At 45.1% G+C, this 14518-nt stretch overlaps 1 protein-coding gene across 2 annotated transcripts in view; it reads left to right on the top strand.

The window, feature by feature from the left end:
• The window catches only part of sdk1b (sidekick cell adhesion molecule 1b), a 305535-nt gene that overhangs the window by 277478 nt on the left and 13539 nt on the right, over nucleotides 1-14518 (top strand). For both annotated transcript variants that reach the window (XM_061829010.1, XM_061829009.1), the window contains 7 exons: nucleotides 3109-3310; nucleotides 5500-5603; nucleotides 6955-7025; nucleotides 8365-8497; nucleotides 10543-10599; nucleotides 10698-10799; nucleotides 13992-14107. In XM_061829010.1, coding sequence (XP_061684994.1) covers nucleotides 3109-3310; nucleotides 5500-5603; nucleotides 6955-7025; nucleotides 8365-8497; nucleotides 10543-10599; nucleotides 10698-10799; nucleotides 13992-14107 — 785 coding nt within the window. The remainder of the gene's footprint in view (nucleotides 1-3108; nucleotides 3311-5499; nucleotides 5604-6954; nucleotides 7026-8364; nucleotides 8498-10542; nucleotides 10600-10697; nucleotides 10800-13991; nucleotides 14108-14518) is intronic.

Here is a 14518-nt window from a genome sequence, read left to right as displayed (position 1 = left end):
AAATTAATCCCTCCAAAAAAACAGAAATTGACTCTTCGATCTCGTGCGTGTAGATGCGTGTCAAGAGATGAAATATGGCTCTCTTTCTGCCAGAGAGATGTTGTTGTTTGTAGCTTAGAGATTTTTTTTTTTAATCATTTTAATAGCAAATACCTGCTCCGTTATGTGCCAGTGGCATTCAGATCACTTCTGTTATTCTATGTTATTTTGGTCTTGTCATCAATGCTGTCTTGTAATTTAGCTAGCTTGGTTAATGCTAAACAAAAGCCTTCATCACGAACCTCTGGTATGGGAGCGGACCCAAATTGAGGACTTCGAGGTAGAGGCATAATGTTCACTGTAGTTCATTCCGGAAACTGGGTCATGCACGGTGTAGCAGTCCGACAAGGCAGAGGCACAGAAACGCTAGGCTAGGCGGGATCCAAAAGACATACGGCAGGGTCCGATGACTCTGGGGCAAACTAACAAACTCAACAGGACAGGATCAAACTAACGGGCACAGAATCGCAGTGACTAGGGTTACTCTAACTTACGCGTGGACGTGGCGAGTGCCACAGGCAGTGAATGCAACTCACTGACGCAAGGCAACGAACTGGCAAATGCCAGTGACAAAAACTCCAACTTAAATGCCCGTCTAATTACAGTCCCTGACACGGACACCTGTCACCGCCCAGAGCAGTGGCGTAGCCACGCCCCTCTTGGAAGTGGCCAAGTCTTGCTCATGACAGGCTTTTGCTCAGAAGTACAAGGTTATCAGCAGAACATGATCATATGGTTGGTGAGGATAAGCGGCTCAGAAAGTGGATGGATGGACTTGCACTCAAGCGAACGAGCCAAGGATGCAAAGTCCGGAAGGTAGCTTCTGTCAGCCAGCCTCAAACACACGTCCAAATGTTCATCACTGAGGGTGGAACGGTACTTGGACTTAGTGATCTTCATGTGGGAAAAGGTGGACTCATTAAAAAAAAGTGGCGCCGAATAACGCAGTCAAAAAGGGAGCACATTTGCTCATGTTGGGGTACCTTAGCTCTGTGAGTAAGACCTAAAACTTGCAGTGAGAAACACTCACAATCTCTAATGTCCTTCCACATGGCCTCACAGCACTGTGTAACTGTACTTCTTCGATTGAAGATAATATTTTAAAGTCCTGGAGCAATGCATCAGCTGCTTCAACTACTGTATTGTCTATTTTACCATCTCTGCTTCTCGAATGGACTTCTTGTTCTGAACGATGACGAGATGATGATGGGCTAGCAATACTACCTTTGAGACCGACTGGTTGATCGCGATTGATGCATTGAGCAACCCTTGTTTACACCATGAAGCATCTGAGAGAACAGCGATAACACACATTGAAATTTGAAGTGATGGAATTGGAAGTGTAAGTAGAAGTCAAACAAACATTACCGAGTTACCAAAAGATAAAATTATGTTGGTCTTTCATAACATTTTACAAGAGCATTAAAGTTCTCCATGGCACTTGTAGTTAAGCCTCCGGTATGCTGCCACCACTTAGTATGTTGGCTTGCACCTGCCTTTCAGACACGCCATTTAAAGACACAATACCAGCCAACGCAATTTGTCTCAGGTTTAATAAATTCGAGGGCATGTGCTAAATTAATCTATATACGTGTTCTCCTGCCACAATCTGCAATAAAATGTTTGTTAGATACAATTGCAGGTCTGTCCAGTTAGTAAATCACCAACTACATCTATGTGCATGTTGGATCAAGTTTGCACCTGTTGTTGTGGTTGCAAGCTGAGCCAAAAAGGCCACAAAAGTACAATTTCACAACCCTGGAAATAAAGGTAGTCACAAAGGTTCTCATCAGAGATGGAAACTGAAAACTCAGAAAGCACGAAAATCCCGTTCCATGAACCGCTAAAGGATAGGACGATGGCTGGTTCGAGACGTGACTGACGATAAGACGATCTGACAAAGTACAAGAGAACATTAATACTTGAGGAAATGGGAATGGGGACGATCAGGGGTAGTCTGAAATCAGAAGAAACAATTGCTACAACATAAAAACCGAAAGACTCAAAACGTTGAGACGTGGCACAACCCCGTTCTAAATCCCGCCCATCATTTTTTTTAATGTGAATCTGTTTACTTCCTTTGATATTCTTTTTCTTCTTTATTCTTGTTCTCTTCGCACCTCAGGTTGAGGTCCTGATTGAGGCACACGCCATTTAAAAGCCAAAGAAAAAGCAAAAGACTCCTGAGAGATACGCTGCGATTCACGGGTCTTGAACGATATGTTGAGTTCTCACGACTGACCAAATTAGAGGCACAAAAAGCCCAAAAGAAAGCAAAGACATCAGATGTTTTGTTCATATTTTGAATTCTACTCGCTTGGTACCATTCAGCTTCAGAGGTTCTACTGTTGTCAAATCTTTTGAAACGGGGATACTGATGAAAAAACGGCGATAAGGGGAAAACGAAAGCAATCCGATTTGTCTTCATTACTTGCGAAAAGGATGAATGGAGAGTAGCGAGCCCGCGTGAGCGACCACGCTTTGCCGCTATGCACGGGTGTGCGCATTAATTATACCTCAGAGTGAATCAATAATGCTTTTATTACCAGACCCAGTCAATATCCCCATAGCCCTGAAATTAGACAGCCACGCTCCCTTAAGCTGTGTGGGTTGGGGTTCCCCCCCCCCCCCCCCCGTCATCTGCTAGCTACTTCTGATGCTAACCTCCAGTTTCAGTCTTCGTAATTGAATAGCGGCGACACAGACTAATGCTACGGCAGCGCCTCGTCTTTGAAGCGGCAGCTGTTACGTCTGGTTCCATCTCATCAGCGCGCACGTGCGTGTCCCAGAGCTCCACGACTGATGAAAACGTACACGCACGCCTTGTACTTCACGGGAGAATGAATCGTTGCGGAATTTAAAAATTGTCGGCAATTTATAAGCGGATGAACGCAGTGTAGCGTTGCGCGAGCTATTGATTCGATGTAGCCTCCGGTTAAATTCGTCACTCAACATACGTTTTCTTTACAAGGAAATAAGGTGCGTGTATCATCCCCTACTTCTAGGAACGCACGGGGAAAAAGATGCATCATCTGAATTTCTCTCTCGTGTTTCCCTTTGTGATTGCAGAGCGTCCCCAGCCGCCGAGGAAGTTGTCAGTTCCTCAGGACGGCGTGGAAGCGCGCCGCCTTCGCCTTCACTGGGTGACGGGCGGCTCAGGCTCCTCCCCCGTGAGGTACTTGACCGTGCAGATCAAAGAGCTGCCCGACGGCGATTGGATTACAAATGCTGCGGACATCCCGCACAACCTGACCACCTGGACCGTTGACAGGTATGCACGAGCCCAGTGAATTCTGTCCTCCTAGACTTAAAGGTCCACTGTCATGAAATTCACGATTTTTAAGTATGTTATTCATGTAAAAAAAGGCAGCTGTTTTTTCACCACACAACGTGATTTTGACGTATATGGCTTTTTGTCACTCCCGCTATGGAAATCCTCTGGAGGGATTTGTTTTCGAGAAGAAGCAGGAAGTGACGTTAGTAGCAGACGCCCACTCAGTCGGTCTCGTATGCTTCTACCAGTTTAACCTGCTGGAAAGTAGCTCTTTGTTCCATCGTGTTAGCCAAAATGCCGGCTCCTTGTATTGCTGGATATTGTTCGAATGCTCGCGAGGACGGATTCATTCTTCATACTTTTTCGTGAAAAATGGATTGCACGGGTGCAAAGAACGAGAGCTTCGTGGTTTCCAAATGACAGGTAGGTGTGTAACACAGCTACTAAAAAAAATAGTTGGGGGGGACGTAATCCTCTCAGAATGTACCAAAATATCTGCGTACGTAAATCAGGGGTGGTAAATGTGTCGATGTACCCGTCGACGCCGAGCATGGCTTCAGCCGGGCTGGCTAATACATACTGTCTGGGAGTCTGTATTTAGTTAGAAGTGACCCGCATATCATCTAAATATGGCTCGAAACGATAGGGTAATATTGCCCCAGTCACTTCACTCGATTGTGTCTGCTGCGGACGGCTCCAGCCGGGCTGGCTCATACATACTGTCTAGGAGTCTGCTGTTAATTAGAAGTGATCCGCATATCGTCTAAATATGGCTCGAAACGATAGGGTAATATTGCCCCAGTCACTTCACTCGATTGTGTCTGCTGTGGAATGATCCAGCCGGGCTGGCTCATACATATTGTCTGGGAGTCTGTTGTTAGTTAGAAGTGATCCGCATATCGTCTAAATATGGCTCGAAAGGATAGGGTAATATTGCTCCGGGTCACTTCACTCGATTGTGTCTGCGGCGGACGGCTCCAGCCGGGCCGGCTCATACACACTGTCCGGGAGTCTGCTGTTAATTAGAAGTGATCCGCATATCATCTAAATATTTATTTTTTCGTACGTACATTGAAGTGACTAATGTTATATGTATTTTTCATTACAGTATTTATTTTAGAATGTTTATAGGCATGACACTTGGGCTTCAAGGCAGAAATACCTTAACTGGTGTGTGATGGACCGGTTCTTGGTGCACTGACATTGGACTACAGACGAGCAAGTGGTCTGGAGTCCAAGAAGAACAGACAGCAACTTTAAAATTCTGGTAGAGGAAAACAGAAATCAGATCACAGTTTAATCCCCCCCCCCCCCAAAAAAAAAAAAAAAAAAATCATACATCAGTAATCCTAGACCGAACTTGGTAAACGTGTCCTTCGTTCCTCCTCCCCGTTGCTGAGTTCTGTACCTTTGCAGTTTTTGTAACTCGCCATGGGGACATGCTGGATGTGCAACTGAAGAAAACACCAAGCACAAAAACACCAAAGTCTTCGGGGCAAGAACAGACACTTCAAGGCACTTTCAAGCATCGTCCTCAACGTCGTCCCAGTGCGTTGTCGCCAGAGCGACCCTCTGGTGGGCTCGACGCCTTTTGTTGTTCCGATCCGAGAAGACCCGCGACCCCACGGTGGCGCCTCTTCTTGTTCCTTATCGGACCAGTCTCGGTATCACACGTCGTCTCTCGGGACCTCTGTAAAGAATGCGTGAAACGGGGGCTCGTCGGTATGAAAAGTACAGGAATGACTTTGCTATTATTTCTTCAACTTTTCTGGTTTTGTTTTTTTAAACGAGGCAAGATGTTTTAAAGCCCCTTTACATTTTTCGCGGCGAGTGCACAGGAGAGCAGCAGCATTTATCAAAGCACTACTGAAGACGTCGGTTTGTGTTATGAGTCCATGGTTGTTTGCGCCGACTCTGACGCTGATTTCTCAAAGTGAATAATATTATTATGATTACTCTTTGCCTATTAATGCAGTCACCTTGCTCTGAGGGGGAAAAAATGCAGATAAGATATTGTGGTCATTCCGCAGTTAAAGAATGCGGCTGCTTATTATTGCAGATCCTTTTCCTCTATTTAAGACCTTGTAACTCTCTCCACACAGCCTTCACTAGAAATGTGGTTTGCTTCTTTTTCTTCTGTGGTATAGTGGGAATTATTAAGAAATATGATCTGTGTTTTTGCGCAGATTGAAGCCTTTCACCTCATACAGGCTGCGGATGGTGGCCACCAACGACATAGGAAACAGCGTCCTCAGCAAGGAGACGGACGCGGTCACAACTTTACAAGATGGTGAGCGGCTGGGCTGCGTAAGCCCGCTGGGGGGAGGGTGGGGGGGGGGGGGGGGGATGACCCGAATTTGCTTGATTAACATTAAAGATTAACATTAAAAAGGATTTAGGGTGGGGACAATTGTGCCACAAATCGGGTCTACAATGTATCGTTGAGTATAGATAAAACGCTGGTTGCTAATCACAGATTTATTGTGACTGATAGCAAGCTGAAATTTTAAAACGCTTGTATGAAGTCCCTGCGTGCGTTTCCTCCGGGCACTCCGGTTTCCTCCCACATTCCCCCCAAAAAAACATGCAACATTAATTGGACACTCTAAATTGCCCCTAGGTGTGATTGTGAGTGCGGCTGTTTGTCTCGATGTGCCCTGTGATTGGCTGGCAACCAGTTGAGGGTGTACCCCGCCTCCTGCTCGTTGACAGCTGGGATAGGCTGCGCGACTCCCCGCGACCCTCGTGAGGATAAGCGGTGAAGAAAATGGTTAATTGCTGCCATAATAAAAAAAATACATTTTTACCCCAAAAAAAAAAAAATCAATGCCAGTATATCCATCCATCCATCCATTTTCTTTTGCCGCTTATCCTCACGAGGGTCGCAGGGCGTGCTGGAGCCTGAACTGGTTGCCCGCCAATCGCAGGGCACATCGAGACAATCAGCCGCACTCACAATCACACCTAGGGACAATTTATCCATCCATTTTCTTAGCAGCTTATCCTCACAAAGGTCACTGGGAGTGCTGGAGCCTATCCCAGCTGTCAACGGGCAGGAGGCGGGGTATACCCTGAACTGTTTGCCAACCAATCACAGGGCACATGGAGACGGACAATAAGAATTCATATTTCCTCAATTATTACTCATTTTTGGATACACAAATTTTTCACAATCACACCTATGGGCAATTTAGAGTGTCCAATTAATGTTGCATGTTTTTGGGATGTGGGAGGAAACCGGAGTGCGCACCCGGAGAAAACCCGCGCAGGGACGGGGACAACATGGAAACTCCACACAGGCAGGGCCGGGATTTGAACCGGAGTCCTCAGAACTGTGAGCCCAACGCCATACAGGTGATAGATACACCGTGCCGCCTAAATTGTAATCTGAATCATTTCAAATTAGAAGCTGTATTATTGATTAATGCAAAAAATGCATGCAATGTTATATTTTTTATCCAAATGTATTTTGTATCAACAAATGTCTTCAACCCTCCAGGTGTGTGGGACTCTCAGCAGTTTAATTAAAAACAAAAAAAACCTCCCCATCCACTCTCTGAGAAAATATGGACTTGAAATTATCGAAATAATAGTGCAGAAGCCTATTTCTAATGAGGCCACCCTTCTCGTCTGTGTTCCAGCTCCTGATGAGCCTCCTGAGATCATCACAGTCAAACCTTCAACTACCACCTCCGTCCTGGTCCAGTGGAAGGTAAGTGCCATGGGAATATGTTCTTTATTACGGTCATAAAAAAAAAAAAACGTGAACCTCAATATTTGTGGTTATTTGTGACAAGAGACCTTGCGCAGACCGAGCAAGTGCAACGCCGTATAAAAGGTCTCGCGGCTGACACGGCAGCTGCCGCCGCACTAAACGGGAGCCGCAAACGGGCTGTAATTCAGAGCGGAACCACGTCGCGCCGCGACGTGCCCGCCGGCAATTATGTCGAACGGAAAAGATGCGGCGTGATTAAGAACAAGAAGACGGTAGAGAAGGTCCCCAACTGCGTGCCGGTAATGTTGTTCCCACAGAGCACAAACAACATAAGCCGGGTAGTTGTTTGTGTGTGTTTTTGACTCTCGGTGTTTATATTGCACTTGCTCCAAGGTTTATAATTGGCGTCCGCGTCACACGATGTTAGCGCTCACCGAGCAGACTTTCTGTTTTGATATGCAATTGTAGTATAAAATACTTCGACGAGGTAGCCACCCGAGTTCTTTCCTCACTTCAAAGTAGGAAACTAATAAATTAACCCAATGGTAATTACTCTAAATGTCTATTACAACTTTACTTGTGCATTTAATTCTCTGATATGTTTAAAAGTTTTTAAAGCTTGTGCGAGGGGTTTCTTTACATGACAGTTTTTCACCTATCGTATTCATTATTTATTACAAGGAGGAGCACAGATGGAGTACAGTACGCGAGTGCTCCTGACCATTCGTCGCCCAGCGGCACAAACATAATTGTTTACAGTTAGTGGGAACAGGGAGTGCAAATATATATAGCCTTGCTGCATCACTAAGAGATGATCTAATGACAGGTAGCAAGCAGCCTTTTCTGATGACCGTCCATGACCGTAACCGAGCAATTATCTGCTGCTCCGCCCTCAACATGCGTCAGACGTGCACATATTTCAAGCGCAGTCCAAATGCGTGTTAATAATTCACCGGGTGGGTGGTAAAAGCCCTGCAGAATGTGTGTTTGCGTTTCATGCGTTATTCATCGAAGTGGGGAAACGTCAGAATAATGTGACAATCGGAGGGATGCTACGAGCGGGGCAGAGGGACACGCGGGCGGTCGTCGGTGTTGAAACGCAGGCGGCCTTTAAGCGTCATCTTCTCCTTCTGGCTTAATGGCAACAGCAGGAGACTGAAAACAAAGTCGCCAGCGATTTCATCACCTTTTACTGGCCTCTCAAGCTCTGCGCCCTTTAAAAGTTTCTCTTTGTCAGCGTGACTGTTTCCCGTCAGTCAGCACTCCTGAAAAAATGAAGTCTCTGAATTTACTCGTTAGGAAATAAATGACTGACTCCTTTTGCGCCTTTCCCCAGCGACCGAGCGACGAGCGCATCAACGGCGTGCTGACGGGTTACCGGTTGTATTACCGAGAGCTCCCGTCCAACTCGTCTTTCGCTGATGATCTGGTCCAGGGAGGCAAAGGCATCACAGATGCACACATCACAAGTAAGCACACCCCCCTCATCCCACACACACACACACAAGGTCTTCTTTAAAAATAAACTAAAATTGAAGTTCACAACGAGGGTAGCACCTTTCCATTTTATTGTGTCGTGACCTGACTGTGTTGTTTGGTCACAAGTAAACATAAAACATAACACAACATTTGCAGCCAGTCTGTATGGTCAATAATTCATAAGAATACTTACTGCAGTGTGTGGATATCTCTCTGCCCTGAGCGTGTTTTACATGCATGAAATGAACATTTAGCGGAGCTGGCGGACGCTTGATTGTGAGAGAAAACGCGGAGTTTTGTGTCTCTGGGCCGCGTTTGATTTTCAAAATGGACAAACGCGCCGGGTCCGTTCTATAGGAGACAATCGGTCACTTGGCAAATTTTTCAATGAATAATGCAGCAATAAGCAAATTTTGGCAAAATGCCAACAGTAAATATGTAGTGGTTTGTGTGTATATCCATCCATTCATCTTACCATCTATTTCGCTTATCCTCACACGGGTCACAGGAGTACTGCAGCCTATTCTAGCCAACTTTAGGCGAAAGGTGGACTAAACCCCAAACTGGTCACCAGTCAGTCGCAGGGCACATTTTAAGACTGTCACTGAGTGGGAACTGAACCCACGCTTGCTGTTTATCCATCCATTTTCTTCGCCGCTTATCCTCACGAGGGTCGCGGGGAGTGCTGGAGCCTAGCCCAGCCGTCAACGGGCAGGAGGCGGGGTGCACCCTGAACTGGTCACCAGCTAATCGCAGGGCACATCGAGACAAACAGTCGCGCTCACAATCACACTTTGGGGCAATTTAGAGTGACCATTTTCTTCGCCACTTATCCTCACGAGGGTCGCGAAGAGTGCTGGAGCCTATCCCAGCTGTCAACAGGAGGGAGGTGGTGTGCACCCTGAACTGGTCGCCAGCCAATCGCAGGGCACATCGAGCCAAACAGCCGCACTCACTCCTAGGGGCAATTTAGAGTGACCAATTAATGTCGCTTGTTTTTGGAATGTGGGTGGAGAAAACGCACAGGGAGGACATGCAAACTCCACACAGGCATTGAACCCAGGTCCTCAGAACTGTGAGGCTAACGCTTTACCAGCTGCTCCACCGTGCTGCCCCGCTCCCTGTTTATATAGATAAGAAGAAAACTAAAGACCTATGCTGTATACTTTTTGTTTATGAAAAACAGCTTTAAAAAAAAAAGTATGGTGTTTTTTTTTTTGTTTGTTTTTTTTTATTATTTTTAGTGGGGTGGAGTGATGTATGGCACTTCAATTAATTTTAATTTGATATAAGATTACATTGACTTACGAGCGCTGTCACAAAACAAATAAAACTTTTTAGTACTGTAGGACGTTTTATCGTGATTATTTCTGCATTTCAGTATGTACATCGCCTCTTCGGGCGGGAGGTGACTCGTGAGGATAAGCAGTACAGAAAATGCTTGACGTTACGGAAAATAATGTTAATTTTTTTTTTTCCCTTGTTGTCATTTATAATTTAAAAACCAATGGGGCTGAACCCGACTGAACCGTCGCAGTGGTAATCAGTCGACCACTGTTTTTGTCGCCGTTGACAATTAAAATCCTCACAGATTAGCGGGACATTGAACATCTTGCCGTATATAAAAGGTCAACAATACTTAATAATTATATTGATAATGTGCCTGTAGATGATGGCACGTTGAAGTGAATGGGAGCCGGTGAGTCTCTTAAAATATCCACACGCTTACATTTATCCACTCTCTTTAGCAACTCGTTTCTTCTGTTACCTACGATAGTTATTTTAACTATTAATCTTTTTATGCTTTAATAAATGTGATTGAATGCAATATACTGTATGTATCATGCTTTGCTAATGCAACTGCTCAGTAGGCCGGGTTGGGCGTAACTTGAATAAAACAATTGCTCCTTGATTCCTTCAAACTCAAATGTTGTCAAGTCTTTTTTTCTTTTTTTGGGGGGGTCGATAAATGTCAAAACGAATCGCAAAAAGCCATTTATCAGCGTTCTCGTTCGTTCTTCTTTCTCCTCCACAGCCAAGAGCACCTTCAAGACCGTCAGCAGCTCCTCTCTGACAGAGTTCGAGTTGACCCGTAAGTCCGCAATGCGAGTCTTTTATTTTTTTTTCCTCAACATTCGAAGTTCAACTGCAAACCGCGCTCACTAATTGGGCATTTTTCCCCTTTTTCAGAGCTGAAGAAGTTCAAGCGCTACCAAATAGTCATGACGAGCTACAACATCATCGGCGAGAGTCCTCCCTCGGAACCCGTCGACGTGTCCGTCGGAGAGGCAGGCAAGTGGAAAACTTAGCAGCTCGCGTTGGTTGAAGTGATTCGTTAGCCTCGATCCGCTGCAGACGTTGTTGGGTTCCGCTTTTGCTGCAAGGTTCGGACGAGGTCCTCCGACTATTGCTTGCCTTGCATCATTTCTGTGTGCGGACTCCATTTAGAATTCTTCATCAGCATTTAAGCGTCGCAGAATCTTGAGCCCTCATTGAAACTGGAGCGTTGACATCTCGTTGCTTCGGGTCTATTTACCATTTCAGCGGGTTTTCTTGCCCTCCCTGCCCCCTTGTAACAATACAGTACAGCATGAAAATACATAATGCACTCACTGGTCAAAGGTTCGCCATTAGCTTTATAATATATATAAAATAAGGATGTTTGCCCTTCCATTTGTTTGCATTAATCAATAATGAAATTAGAATTCACATTTTTCAAGCGTTGAACTGTCAAACCTTTGCAATCAACAAATGTTTACGCGTCTGTTTAAGTAGGACGTTCATATAGTTCATGGTTATTGAAAACATACACATAAACAGTATATTTATTTCATAATCTGTTTATTTGATATTACTATTTTTATATTTATTCTATTATTGTAACTCATTCTTACAATTCATCGTTGATTTCTTTTCAGTTACCTTTTATGCATTATATATTTTTATTACATCATGTGTTTTTTTGTTGGTTTTTAAGAATATATATTATTTATTGTATGTATTATTGCTTTTATTTTAGTTCATATTTTCAGGAATGTTTTTGACAATACATACATTTTATTAGATTTTAATGTCATCACTTCTCTTTTCTTGCATTATTTAAAAAAAAAATTGAATTATGCAGTTTTTTACTATATATTTTTATATTTCCACCTTTGTCCAGTAACTTGGCCATAATTTATAAACATGTTTATATATATATATTATATTTAATATGCTTATCATTGGACAACCACGTTTTGGCTTTTTCCCTGATTCCCTCCATTTAATGAATATTAATAATATATGAATATGATAATATATATTGAATATGAATATTCATCACATTATAATTTCAAGTATGAGTTATATACTGTAGACTATGTGCCCTCCTGCCACTTTCATCCCAACTTGTTGGAACAGTTACTGTTGTTTTCCATTAATCCATTTTCTCTGCGGCTTATCCTCACCAGGGTAGCGGGGATTGCTGGAGCCTATCCCAGCTGTCAAAGGACAGAACTGGTTGCCAGCCAATCACAGGGCACATAGAGACGGACGACAGTCGCACTCACAATCACACTGAGGGGCAATTTAGAGTATTCAATTAATGTTGCATGTTTTTGGGATGTGGGAGGAAACCGGAGTGCCCACCCGGAGAAAACCCACCGAGGGACGGGGAGAACATGCAAACTCCACACAGGCGGGGCTGGGATTGAACGCGGGTCCTTAGAACTGTGAGGCAAACGCTTTACACTTCCTCCACTGTGCCGCCCCTCCTGTTCTTTTTATTTAAGTTTAAGTTTTATTTATTTATTGTTGTGTGCCGTTCCCGCAGTTGCAATGTTATGAATAGAAAAGTGAAGGAATGATTTGCCATGTTTGTCATTGGCAGCTCGCAATAAATAAATAAAAGTCCAGAATGTTCTTTCTGACGAAATGGTGGAGGGACGGCTTGTTCGGCAAAGGACCCGGCCGCAGCCGCGACGTAAATGTTGCATAGCGTGAGGCGCCGAGCCGCCGTTTGAATGACAAAGAGACCAGCGGAGCGGCCTTTTCTGTTGTGGAAAATCGCACGTCTCGGCGCCTCCCCCAATGTTTACCTTCCGCCGCACAAACAAAATGAGCAAAAGATTTTTGTTGCCACACATTCATATTCAGGAGCGGTTGTGCATTTTTGTCAGTTTGAGAAGGCCACGCGTATCCCAAGGTGAGAAATGAGCGGAGGATAAGCAGCGTGCGGCGGGGTGGCAGAAATGGCTGGAGGGTGTTGATGATGAAATGCGGTGATATGGCCTTTTTTTTTTTTCCCCCGGGTGCGTGGCCGCAAACTGCTTGCGCGCGTGTGGTCACGGTGCTTTCAAAAGCCCCCCCCAGCCCCCGGGCACTCACTAATTGGAAGGGCTCACCATGGAGCCAGAAAAAGAAAACGTGAATAATTGCGTGGATCAACTGTAAAAAAAAAACAAAACATATTCTATATTGTTACCTCAATAGCGTCGACTGCTTGCTAATCAATCACAGAGCGATTTTGAGTCTCCTTATATGCTGCAATGCATTTTTTTCAATCAAACCATAAACAACATGGTGCAATTGTCAAGGCTGCCAAGCTATATTGCAATAATACAGAGAGATTATGACAGACATAAAGATATAAAGGAGAGTGATTGGAGAGGTCGCTGGCCACTCATTGACTGCACGACAGAGACTCCCCACGCTTCGCTTTTTCGGCAGAAGTGCTAACCATTGGGACCACCGTGCTCCCCTTTTGAAAGACAAATCCATCATCCTATCATGTGAAGCTGCCCGCTTGGGTTAGTTTAAAATCAGTTTTTTTGGTGAGCAAAACGCATACTTTTTTTCCAAAGTTGTACTTTGGAAATTAATTTGTTCAAATATGACTTTATTCCCTCTTTAAGCTTTGACTTGAATAGAATATCCATCCATCTAATTTCTTTTGCCACTTATCCTCATGAGGGTCCCGGGCAGTGCTGGAGCCTCTCCCAGCTGCCAACGGGAAGGATGCGGCGTACACCCTGAACTGGTCACCGGCCAATCGCAGGGCGCATAGTTACAAACGGGCGCGCTCACAATCACACCTAGGGGCAATTTAGAGCGTCCAATTAATGTTGCATGGTTTTTGGGATGTGGGAGGAAACCAGAGTGCCCGGAGAAAACCCACGCAGGCGCGGGGAGAAAATGCAAACTCCACGCAGGCGGGGCCGGGATCGAACCCGGGTCCTCAGAACTGTGAGGCCGACGCTTTACCAGCTGATCCACCTTGAATAGAATAGAATTTATATATTTTACAACTTAATCACAGAAGAGTATGACTTTATTCTCATTTAATTACAACTTTTCATCCTGACTTTATATGTATATGTGTGTGTATATTTATTTTCATTTTTTTTTATTCCTGTTAGTATTAATTATGAGGGGCCCCTTTGTATGAATTTCCATGTGCAAAAACGGTGGCGTAACAATTTTCCCCCGCGGCTTCGTTCGCAGCGCCATCCGTGGCTCCGCAGTCCATCCGGGTGTCCGCCGCGTCTCCCTCCGGCCTGGATGTGAGCTGGGACACGCCCCCCCTGGAGACCCAGAATGGACTCATCCAAGGATACAAGGTGAGCGGGGGCCACAAAATCAGCGCACGCACACACACACACACACGCGGAGTCGTCGTTTTAATATTGGACGACGTCATTGCCTGTCGAGGCTGTCGCTGTGCTGCACCTTCAAGTGTCCTGCGGAGGAGCAGAGTATTAAGTTAGAGGAATGGACTTTAATGCTTTCACTATCACCACTCGGGTTGACAAGCAGCCCCCACCCCCGCCCCCTCCCTCCTTACTGCTCTCAGTACTTCAAACACAAGGTTATCTGTCCCGCTTTGGACACATTGATTTCTGCGGCGGAGCAGAGGTGGAATGGAGAAGAAAGACAGGAATGTAATATTTGCCCAGCGAAGGAATGAGACGGGAGCGCGGTCCCTGTAGAATCCTGATTAGGGGAGGGGGGGGGGAGGGGGGCATCAAAGT

Source organism: Syngnathoides biaculeatus, chromosome 9, assembly GCF_019802595.1.
Source record: "Syngnathoides biaculeatus isolate LvHL_M chromosome 9, ASM1980259v1, whole genome shotgun sequence".
NCBI classification, from domain to species: Eukaryota; Metazoa; Chordata; class Actinopteri; order Syngnathiformes; family Syngnathidae; genus Syngnathoides; species Syngnathoides biaculeatus.
Note: the sequence above shows the minus strand (reverse complement) of the source record. Positions and strands in the feature narration are given on the sequence as shown.